Source organism: Patella vulgata, chromosome 3, assembly GCF_932274485.2.
Source record: "Patella vulgata chromosome 3, xgPatVulg1.2, whole genome shotgun sequence".
Classification (NCBI taxonomy): Eukaryota; Metazoa; Mollusca; class Gastropoda; family Patellidae; genus Patella; species Patella vulgata.
This window is the reverse complement of record NC_065881.2, coordinates 78,609,853-78,622,037: the sequence shown is the minus strand read 5'-3', so window position 1 is coordinate 78,622,037 and position 12,185 is coordinate 78,609,853. Positions and strand designations below refer to the sequence as shown.

The window sequence follows — 12,185 nt, the reverse complement described above, 5'->3', positions numbered from 1 at the left end:
CACCGTGATCCCTATCATAATATAGCATGAATAGATATGTATCCTGTAGACCAGTTAGTGCAACAAATTAGCACGTCCAACCCCATTGCATCTCGTTTCAGTAATATAGATTCAAATTAACGCAAGGTTCAGAAAATTTTAACATTCAAAAAAGACTATTTTCTGCCGTGTACCTAATTATCAGTCTGCAGAAACTCCATCTTACTTAAACCAATGTATATTTATTTAGTATTCACGCATGACCATGGACGCGAAAACTACTAATCACTGAACAGTGTGATTATTCAAGCTATAAAGAGGGCAGACAATATTTATTATATGTGAAATTATCATAGTGCACAGTATAAGCGGTATAGAAAAAGCCTTACTTGAAATAGATTGGGGCAATGGATTAGACTTCGGAGAACGAATTTTGCATGAAAGCAATTAAATTAACTGTCAGTGATAAAAATGAGGTATATATTTATATTTTATATATTTAGGTTATATTTTGTAAGTAATGATGTTCAGTGAATGGATGGTTCTACTGTACATTTAAAGGAAGCAGTTTAAAACACAATGAGGTTATTAATTATGAGCACAATGAGGCACAATGTCTTTTCATTACTGTCGTTGGGGCGCATATGGTATATGCTAGTCTGCAAGGGCCCAATGTATCGATTGTCAACCTTTTAAAAGTTACCTTTGTTGCTATTTATTGGATAAATTTATTGGATATAGAGGACTTTTAATGAGACAAAATATTACAACACTGTGCTGTGTTATTTATTTATCTGAATATTTTTCTCTACATGTACATCGGTTTGATATTTCAACATATCGAATTCTGGTAACACTTTCGCGATCTGAATATTTTTTCGAAATATGAACCTTTGCGTTGATCAAACCATGCGAGCAATTTTAAAAGTCGACTCAAGCTGGTCTGTAAGGTTTTGGGGGTCTTAATAATTTTGTCTTTCCACATAACTATGACAGCTACACTTAAATTCATGTTCTTATGTTTTTGGCTTTTATTTTAAAGTGCAGATTTCTAATAATAAAACATTGGATAACGGCCCATAGTCCCGGGTGTAATAGTAATACCATTACCAGAAAATGGAACGTAAGTTTTTCAGGTGGCATTTCCGAAGATGATCCCCAAACTATACAAAAAGCCAGTGAATGTGAACCACTAAACCCCGAAAAGCCAGACGATGTTATTATTGAAGAAGTAAAGGACAGACCACTTATCTATTACATAAATGAAACTCCACCATTCTATCTAACCATTCTGTTCGCTTTTCAAGTAAGTCACACAGGCTGTGGTAAAACACGCAAAGAATCCCAAAGATTTTCTTTATTAAAAGTCATTGGAAATTAAATGAAATGGGGTTTAACGTTCTACTGTTCTACTCCGACTAAGCTAATGAAGACGGGAAAACTCAATGGTAAACAACTATTAAACAAGTTCCGGCCATGAACACTTGATTCCCCATACTAAACTTACGGTGTCTGTCTACAATTAGCTCCTCTTGAGAACAGAAACTAAGCTAGTTGACCGACATTTTAAGTCCTAAATCGACGATTTTAGTAGAAAACACTAAGTATATTTCGAGAATTTTGAGAAGTATATATTCGGCTCTCATTTAATAAAATTTAAAAGGTTTAATTAGTCTTTTTGTGTATAACAGATGGGAACATGGGTAAAACCGCATTACAAAACAGTGCACTAATTGTTGGGTATGGCGGCCATCTAGGGCAGAGATCTATTCTCAAAGTAGATAATTTTCTGTGTGCAGAATGTTGATTCTGATTCCTGTAACAATGGGCCATTTATATCTTGAATTTTAAACCCTGCAGTGTATGCAACGCCTGGAGACCCAGGGACTTAAGCAGAGGCTTTGTATTAGATTATAATGAATATTCGACCTAATCCTATTGTTTTCTTTGTGTTTTACAGCAAGCTTTATTGCCAATATCAGCATCACTGTCTGTGTCGTTAACGGTAGCAGAGGTTGTATGTGCCAGGGATGACGCAGAAATTAAGTCACAGCTTCTCAGTACAGCCTTCATGATGTCTGGTATATCAACCGTGTTAATGTGTACAGTTGGAGTCAGGTTAGATGCATGTTGCTGGAGGCGGGGGGGGGGGGGCTTTCGATTCCTCGCTTGTACGTGACATGGAGTAGGTCGCCTGTCAACCACGTGGGTTAACGCCGGATCCTCCGGTTTCAGCACACAGCTAAAGACCCATAAACTCGTTATTAAATAAAAACCCTGATAAACACCATTTCGCTATCACTAGATACATGTTGTATATTTATCAACATGAATCTGCGCATATGTTTGAATATTAGAAAACTATAACTAGTGTAAGGGTCATATTGACAGTTTTAATGTGTAGATAAAGCAGATACCCCGAGGATTACATATGTATTGGACGCATTGAGTGTTAAAAAAATTGTTTTAAAAACAATTATTTCTTATAGTGGATTCATGTCCATAAATATTAATTAAGCATTATTAAAAGATATAAATAGTTTAGCCTAAAATTAGTTAGGCCCTAATTATAGGAGACAAATTTTCTTGTCATGCCAATAAATAATATGGTATGGTAAACCTTATTCCTGGTTTCATTTTATTGACTATAAGTCATACTACTGGTACCACTTTTCAATTTGTGTCGTGCCTGTCCAGTTAGCAAGTCTGGAAATAGAGCACCTGTAACGGGCATGATCTGACACCAATAAAGCTTTTTCAGGCACAACTACTCAGTTGTCTATCATTTCGTCCGGCGCTGATTGGGTTTGTTTCTATGTTTTTATTGATATTATCCATACATGTCCAAAATGTTAGGTGCTTGTCATTTTTGTCAGTACAGATGATACCGTTATTTACAGACCTTCCAGTTAGTTATTTATATTTAAAATAACACTTTGTTAATTCTTGTAATTTCTCTGTTGCTTCTATGGCACCTTATACAGGAACACGTTTACCAATTTACTTTAGATTACCAATATTTCAAGGCCCCAGCGGATCATACATAGTGCCACTTGTAGGCTTGATGACTATGAAAGAATGGAGTTGTCCCTCAAGGGAAGAACTGGGTATTAAAGTTTAATTTAATTGTTAATTTATAAGTTTACATTTTAATTACGGAAGGCCAAAACACAAGGGGGATGGGCGTGGCCGAATGGTCTTCCGTATGCGCTTTAGATCATAAGGTCTGTCAATGAGTCAAGTGGCGTGGTTTTGATCCCACACTTCGTTGTCTTTCTGCAAGTCCTTCGGTTGACCTAGTTTGTGTTGAGTGGACGTTAAACCCGCCCTTCTCCCAAGCACTAAACACAATCAGGAGCAAGAACTCAAAGAACATGACTGTCAAAATCTCCACAAAAACTGGTTATGATATCCCCTTTAGCTATATCCCCATCTCCGGTGCCCACATGAGTTAGTATTGCAAGTAGGATTTAGTATACATGTACTAAGAATCAACTTAAAAAAATAAGCTCTGATTTTTCGGTTCAGGTTTAATACGCGTATACGCAACCGTTTGTAAATGTACACTAGGTGGTACAATTTCTCGTGAGATCTCGGTGGCTCAATATTTCATCGTCATCTACGAAGTATTTCGTTTCCTCAGCCAAACGAAAAACGAATTTTGATTTTAAACCTATTTCTTCAGATGAGATCAATGTGATCATGGGCATCCTGTAAGAACTAATTACATTATGCTTATTTAAATTCAGTGTCATTATATTCTAATTCGTCCACCAATATGACAGAAATAAATGGTCGTCTGCCTGTCCCTAGAGAGTTCATCATTGGTCAGATTGAAAAAGTAATTATCATTATTAGTTATATATTTAAATATTGGCGACGTATGCCACGACTAGACTAGACCTCCGCACGTATCAACGTTGGGATGGTACAGAAAACGTGTACGTAAAAGAACCCCTTCAAGGGTTTGAATGTGCATAATTTCCCTCATATCACACTGTATGGCGTGTGTCCGTCTTGATTAGTCAGTAAAAAACAAGACACATACTGATGGAGAATAGCTACTATGTGTATTCACATGCAAAATGGCGCTTATTAGGCATCGGGGTTGACCGGGTGAACGTTCACTGGGCTTCGGCTATGGTAAGTTTCCTGGGAACCTACTCTAAATATCAGGGGACCTCCGATGGTATTTCTAGAAAGCGCGAGGGAAGCACCCCCGCGCTTCCCCGTAGATCTGGAAAGCTTTGGAGATGCCTCTCGAAGAGTTTTCCCGACAAAAGGTAGAGGACACATCGGGAAAAAGTTCAATGCTTGTTTCGCAGTTCTCCCGAGACCTTGCGATGGTTCCACATGGCTCGCAATGCTCCGGAAGCTACCCTCGAACGCTGGGAAACATGTCCCCTACGCCTCCAGAGACTCATCAATTTCCATCGGTAGTACAAAAATGCTTAATGGTGCCTAGGCATTAACAGCATCTTCATCTAATGATCTTCATATTTAAATTATAGTTACAGGGAAGCTTAATGGCAGCAGACGTAATTCACCTTTTGATTGGTCTGACTGGATTAGTGGGCGTGGTCGCCAGATACGTTGGTCCAATCACCATCGTGCCTGCGCTGCTGTTGGCAGTTCTATATATTCACAAAGTGGTAGTGAAATTTGCTGAAACCTTTTGGCCATCTGCTCTTTCGTAAGTAATCAGATATTTGTTGTGTTATGATGTCCCATTAAAGGTCCCATAATTATATCTATTGTATTTAATTTTGTATTTCCGGCGTGGTTCCCCCTTGATCCCGTTTGTATTATACGCATATACTTATATGTATGTATTTCCAAATAAACAATATTATATATAAAAAAGTCGTTCGGATGGGGCGAAAAACCGAGGTCCCGTTCACACATTGGCATACACGAAAAAAATTTATTGGCAGTTGGAATTCGATATAAGATAGTAGGCCATAGTGCCGCTGCCCGGGAAAGGTGTGCCTCATAGCACACTGTGTGGGGTATGCCCGTCATCATTACGCCCAGTCGGAGCAGAACATTAGGACGTTTAACCCCATTTTATTTCATTTATTTTTGTAATTTAATTGAAAATAAATATATCATATTTAGTAGAAGTTTGTCTGTAAGACTGATCATGTAGTTTCATTTTTTAATATTGTATCTTTACATATACAGGCTCACAGTTTATATATTATAGTTTGTAGTTCTTTAAAGTATCGATGCGACGTTTCGACGAGGAGGATACTCTCGTCTTTATCAAGCAAATGATATTTGTATCATTTGCTTGATAATGACAAGAGTATCCTCGTGTAAACGTCGCTTAGTATCAAACTCAGTAATTGTGTATCCATAAAATTGTACCTTGTGTTAATATGTTCAATTACTAAATGCCAATCAAAGAAGATATCGATGCGACGTTTGTATTTTTCGCTAAAATATCATATTTCTCACCACTTAACCCACGCTAATATGAACTAAGTTTGATTTTTAATATTTAATTAAGCAAACAAAATCAAAATACCAACACTAGATAATGTCCCGACCTGAATCCAAACAGATTTAAAATAGATCTTTTAATACATTTTTGCGTACAACAAAATGGCGACGGGCTTATTACATAGAGAACCAGCATAGATCGATGGAATCCAAGGAACCATTTTAGACTGATATTCCTATTAGAGATTCAACTTTCACAATGTTGTAGCTTACAAGGGATTCATATTGCGCCCAAATGGCGCATTGAGAGTTTAAAAAGTGTATCACAACAAAAAAATAAAAACAAAACAGTTCACAATCCCCTAACTTTACGATTTTGTATTTTAAAGGACAACGGTATCTGGTATCATTTTATCATTATATCTTCGAGGAAAAAGAACACCAATCCCAATGTGGACGAAGGGTAGAGGCTTCCATATATTGTGGTATCCATTACATCAAGTTTTTTCGGTAATATTGAAATGCATTCCGCCCGTCCCGTTCTGTTTCCGGAGATATCAAAGGAATATCAAGATATCTTTACAAAACATCGGACACGCATCGGTCTGTGTCATTTGCCAATTAGAAAATTATCGGGTTAATAATTTGTTCATGGAAACAAATTTGTTTTTGGGTTACACGCATTATTCCGGGGTATATGCAGTATAACCTTTCAACCTTTCGATACTATTATAGTGTAAGTAACCAAACGCTGCCGATTGTCTGTAAATCGAACTCAACATAAGCAAGAGCATGCGATGATGATGAACGTGTCGTCGTCTTTGTAAACTATGTCCAATAAAGATAATAAATTTAAATCAAATTAAAAATATACATATAAATTGATTTATCACCCAATAACACATTCTACAGTAGATATCGCTTGGGTGATAAGTTTCATAATCTAATGATTTTGATTGGTCAATTAAAAAGAAACTACTTTTTTTTTTATTAAAACGGAACTACTTTTTTTTAAATTAAAAAGTAACTACTGTTTTATTAAAAAGGAACTACTTTTTGCATCCAGTAATATTGTTGGAGAAAAGTTCTCAATTACCATAAACAAAAACAATACTCCCCCTAACCTTAATATATGGGTGGTTTGCTGTCAAAAAATGATGTATCGCTACGTCGTAATGTAATCAGGTTCAGTAAAATCAAATCTATACCAAAGAATTATATTTATTTATTCATTTTTGAGCGTAAGAAATGGTTGGGTGATAAATAAAATCTCTAAGATTATCTATGTTATCCAAATAATAATATTTTTACAGATATTAATATCAGTAATATTTGGATGGATTTTAAGCGCCATTTTTACCAGTACTGGAATATTATCCAGTGATCCAAGCAGTGTCCAGTTTTATGCCAGAACTGATGCCAGGAATGATATTATTACAACTAATCCATGGTTTTATTTTCCATATCCAGGTAAATCAACGTCTCCACCTAAAGATCTATTATCATTTTCAATAAAACAATGAATGCCCTTAATTTTATATAATATAATATGAAAAATAAGTATAGACTCGCCTAATGATCGAGCATCTAAGCAATAGACTTTTTAGAGCTAAGTCCGTTAAACCGCTTGACAATCCCATTGCTAATGAACTTTACAAGCATCTATATTCCAGCGAACGTTTGGCACAAATGACACGAATCTTGTATATAATATCTGAATACTCCCTGTATAAAGTCATATCACAAAGAAATGAAATGAAATGAAATGGGGTTTAACTTCCTACTGTTTTGCTCCGAACTGGGCTAATGAAGACAGGCATACACCATACAGTGTGCTATGAGGGAAATTTTGCCCGGACAGCGGCACTAAGGCCTACTCTTATATCGAATTCCAACTGTAAAGGGATCTTTTACGTGCATTCCAATGTATACACGGGACCTCGGTTTTTTCGTATCATCCGAAGGACTAGACAGCTGTCCTAGTCGGCCCCTCCGGCCTGCATCACTGACCATATCACAAAGAAGCAAAACGAAAAGAAACATTAACAGCGGGTGAAAGTCGCCAAGGAAATTAATCCACCAAATCAGCTTATAACAGAGTTTAAAGATACTTAATTAAATAACAAGATGGCATGCACAAAACATTGGATTCATATGCAGTTTGGTATGCTGATTTAAACTTGTACGGGAATTCGTCAAATCTGTCTTTTACCTGTATCTTTAATAATATCAACTGGTTTGTAGAATGAATATGAAACACAGCTTAGTCATTACAAAATATAAAAGATAAAATGGGCGTACTCGATTGAACGTTCCGGAATTGAATTCTCTCAATCCCAAAAATAGTGACAATCGAGTGAAAATGGGTACTTCGGGCTACAACGCATGCGTCGACTGGATATATAAATATCTCATCCAACTATGCAACCGAAACCTGTTCGTCGTGTTTAATTACGTCACAATTCTACTCACACCACCTCCGTCGTCAGGACTGACAGAACTGTGACATGACTGAATTCCGCGTCACTCGATTGCAATTCTGTCAATTCGGGACGTTCTGGACTGTGAATCGAGCATCCCCAATGTGTCTGAAATTTTCAGAGCCATAATTAGTTTTTGTATTCAACAGGTCAATTTGGAGGTTTCAGATTTGACACAGCCGCGTTTGTTGGATCAATTGTAGCCACAATTATGTCGGTGGTTGATTCAATATGTGACTACAACGCATGCGCTAGGGTTTGTCACGCTCCATTTCCTCCAGCCCATGCCCTGAACCGTGGAATATTCTGGGAAGGTTTGATGAGTTTCTTTGCTGGCATGACAGGAGCTGGACATGCGACTAGTTCATATGGTGGCAATATTGGGGCTATTGGAATAACTAAGGTATAGTGTTTATTACTTCTTATTGAGTGTGCATATATCCCGAATATGCACAGCATTTTGACTCTAACCCTTGGGTTGATTACTAAATAGGACGTAGTCAAGGCCAACCCCAAAATGCCCATTTTTAATGTGTTGTTTCTTTATTCGGCAGGTTGCAAGCAGGCGAGTGTTTCAACTGTTGGGTGCCATCTATATATTATTCGCTATATTAGGAAAACTGAATGCTGCATTTATCACCATACCGTACAGTGTTTTGGGTGGCACTATGATTTTATATTTCGGTATATTCCTCGGAATCGTTCTATCCCAGTTGCAGTTTATAGATATGAACAGTTCCAGAAATTTAGCTATAATTGGTATCAGTATATTGGTAGGTTTCATGGTACCATACTGGATTGTAAAACACCCAGATGGTATTAAAACAGGTATGTTAGTGATGTCTCTCGCTTCATGCTTCATTCAAGAATGTTGTATGGGTGTGATTCTTGGAGTACAAATATACATTTATTGTTACCTAATAAAACATCTTCACTGATTTACTCTGATAGGTATTGGGAGGGGGTTGGCCGAGTGGTTAGAGCGTGCGCGCTGTATCATAGGGTCTGCCATTGAGTCTACTGGCGTGGTTCGATTCCCCGGTTGTATGTGACAAAAAGTAGGGGCGCCTGTCCAACCCCGTGGGCTTTCTCCGGGTCCTCCGATTTCCTCCGACTGTCAAAGACCCCTTCGCGCGTGGCTTCTCCTTGTCAGTGGTTCCGAACGGAGGGCCTGACAAGGACAGTTGTCTAGTTCTTCGGATGAGACGAAAAACCGGGGTCCGGTGTATACATTGGAATGCACGTAAAAGATCCCTTGGCAACTGGAATTCGATATAAGAGTAGACGATAGTGCCGCTGCCCGGGCAAAATTTCCCTCATAGCACACTGTATGGCGTATGCCCGCCTTCATTAGCCCAGTATAGGAGCAAAACAGTAGGACGTTAAACCCCATTTCATTTCATTTGCAAGCGAATTATTGAAATAAAATTGAATATGTTAGTCCCGAAATGACCTAGTTTGTGTCGAGTGGACGTTATACCCCATCTCTCTCACGTTCTCTCTCTAAAACAAACATAATATCGACCACAATTAAAGCGACGTGTCGTCGGGGGTTCTCTCCGCGTCATAATTTGCCACAAAACTTTTTGTGTTGTTACGTGTGTCGACTGTTAAATGTTGCTCAAAGTATGTTCAAATACAGCATATAAATGTATTGTGTTTTTATTGTGTAGGTATAGTAGAGCTGGATACAGTGTTAACTATGTGTTTGGCAAATGGTATATTTATTGCTGGGGCTGTGGCTTGTTTCCTAGATAATACAGTCAAAGGTAAAAAAATGAATGGAACCATGACACGTGTCAATAAACATACCGCCCTCTCATGGATTAAGGCTCAATGCATGCCAAATATAACCCTTGATTGATTCACTATGATAATCGAGAAACCAAACTAGTTAACGTCTAGGTCGATTAGAAGATGACCAATCGCAATGTGCCCACGTCTTCAGATGACGATGAAGTGGACGAAACAACAGAATAAACCGGAACGAAATCTTAGCACAATTTTAATTAAACGAAAGCGAAGTTTGTCCGCATACACCCGAATTCTTTTTGTTGACAATTATATTACACTCGTGTATGTGTATTCCATGGGTTCCATGTCGGCCGTATGTGTCGGCCTTGACAGAGGGCTTTAGAAAATGACCGGATCAGACCCGTAGGTCATTTTGCACGCCGGAAAAGATTTTGTGCTAACTCATAAAATCCTAGGACATGACGAAACTCCGTGCGTGTCGTGATGTAAACTGGCAGGTATAATAAAATTAACAGTGTTCAGTAGTCCGCGAATGGAAACCAATGCCAATTAATTATCCTTGTGCATATTGCTCTAATAACAATAAACGGAGGATCAATATCAAACAAGCTTAACATTTAATCAATTTAATTAGCCAGGTTGTTTTATATCCTAGTACTGTGTGATCTTTTCTTAAAATATTGTGTTATTTTATTTTGAGTTATCACGCAAAAGCCCTAAAGATAGCAAAACATATATTTATTGTGCACCTCCGGTCGGTTTTTGACACATCACCAATTTCCCCAAATTGGACCCCACACTAAAAATGGGCCCGCAGCTTACCAACTTAAAAAGTTTCCGGGCAATCTGGCACCATGTTTGCCAATAGGTGTATTTATCAATTACTAACTGTGAAGTAAAGCATAGTTGGCCTTGTTAAAGTTATTCATATCATGCAAAATATTCATATCCTTTAACTTCGGGCCTTCCAACTTGGGTCCCTCATTTTCTACAATCAGCCCTGGTGCACCTACTCCTTTTCAATTTAGGTACAAAACAGTCACGTGGTTTAGAAGCTCAGCTTGGAAGGACAGGAACACATCAAGATGACCAAAATATAGAATATGAAGAAGGGATGGGACTTTATGACGTCCCGAAGATTCCCCAGTTTGTAAAAATATCTAGATTTGCTAAATATTGTCCCATAATGCCTAAGTATAAAGGATTGCAAACAGATGCGAAGGAAGTTAAGATACAGGCAGATGAAGATAAGAAGACATCTTAACTCACATCATTCGTTTCTTGTATCATCTTTATTTCACATACTAATTGTAATTCGATATAGTTCTATATATCTTGATTGTTTCTTTTGTATAGAATATAGCGATAAATCGCATAAGGCATAAATAGTGTGAGAACAAAAAGGAAATAATTGGAACAACACATATTGTAATAGATGAATGAATGCAATAACATAATATACTTATGTAAGACACATTACTAAATAAATATATAGTTTAATATTATTTTAACATGATTCAGAAACTACTATTTTGATCCAACCCAGCCCTTTCGCTGTTCTGACACATCATCCCACCAACAATTCAATGGAGGGTCAAAGTGCAGATTCAGCGCATCACGCTTGAAGTCAGTAACGGTGACCTGTACTTTAGACTATCGATTCTTTGCCTCTTGTTATTCGCCAGTTGTTCAGCGACTGCAGGTGGATTTTCCTTGATTCTTATTTGTAAACGTCCTTTGGTTTCCAATATGTACTGGCCATCACATGAACAAGAAAATATTATTTTCTCCCTATTGATGGTAAGGTATTTGATTCAGGGTTCTTCTCATTAATTTCCAGTAGCTGTTTGATGGTGGAACCTGCGTTCTTTCCGTGCTCTAGGTATACTTCTGATTTCACATTAGCTTACAGCTTCTTCCTCTATGTAGGTTATTAGTTTTCAGTAGATGTTTGATGGTGGAACCTGCGTTCTTTCCGTGCTCTAGGTATACTTCTGATTTCACATTAGCTTACAGCTTCTTCCTCTATGTAGGTTATTAGTTTTCAGTAGATGTTTGATGGTGGAACCTGTGGTCTTTCTGTGCTCTGGGTATACTTCTGATTTAGCGTTCAGCTTCTTCCTCTATGTGGGTCTTGTATACTTTAGTAAAGGGGGCTTTATGTGATTTTATGTACTTAGCTTTGGATCTAGTTAGTGGAATTTTTATGTAGTAGGCTTTCTGTATGGTATCTGCATCGCTTCATTTCGTGGGACGTTAGTGAAAAGAACAACTACATCATTTGAAATAAAGTTTGCTAACTTCTTGGGGGAATTTGATCTTTATCCGAATCTCCAAAAACGGATTTATTTACCCAGTGGAGATGGTTACTACGCAGTTCTGTAAAATACAGATACCCTGGGCCAATCTGATGGGTTCATTGTGTATTTTTATTGTAGCCCTGACATTCGGTGGTCTGGGATACATCACTTTCATCTTGTACATGATCTCATCGGTAATTTGGTTTTTATTGCACAATTCGCTGAG

At 37.7% G+C, this 12,185-nt stretch overlaps 1 protein-coding gene across 1 annotated transcript; it reads left to right on the top strand.

Annotated features, from left to right (window-relative positions):
* Positions 1-320: 320 nt before the first annotated feature.
* LOC126816857 (solute carrier family 23 member 1) lies at positions 321-11,208 on the top strand. Its single transcript, XM_056099654.1, has 12 exons — positions 321-455; positions 1,108-1,285; positions 1,940-2,097; positions 2,989-3,086; positions 3,729-3,820; positions 4,491-4,672; positions 5,814-5,934; positions 6,738-6,894; positions 8,054-8,307; positions 8,459-8,732; positions 9,578-9,673; positions 10,688-11,208. Exons 1-12 carry the CDS (start codon positions 451-453, stop codon positions 10,921-10,923), a joined length of 1,851 nt encoding a protein of 616 aa, XP_055955629.1. The 5' UTR covers positions 321-450; the 3' UTR covers positions 10,924-11,208.
* Positions 11,209-12,185: the final 977 nt, after the last annotated feature.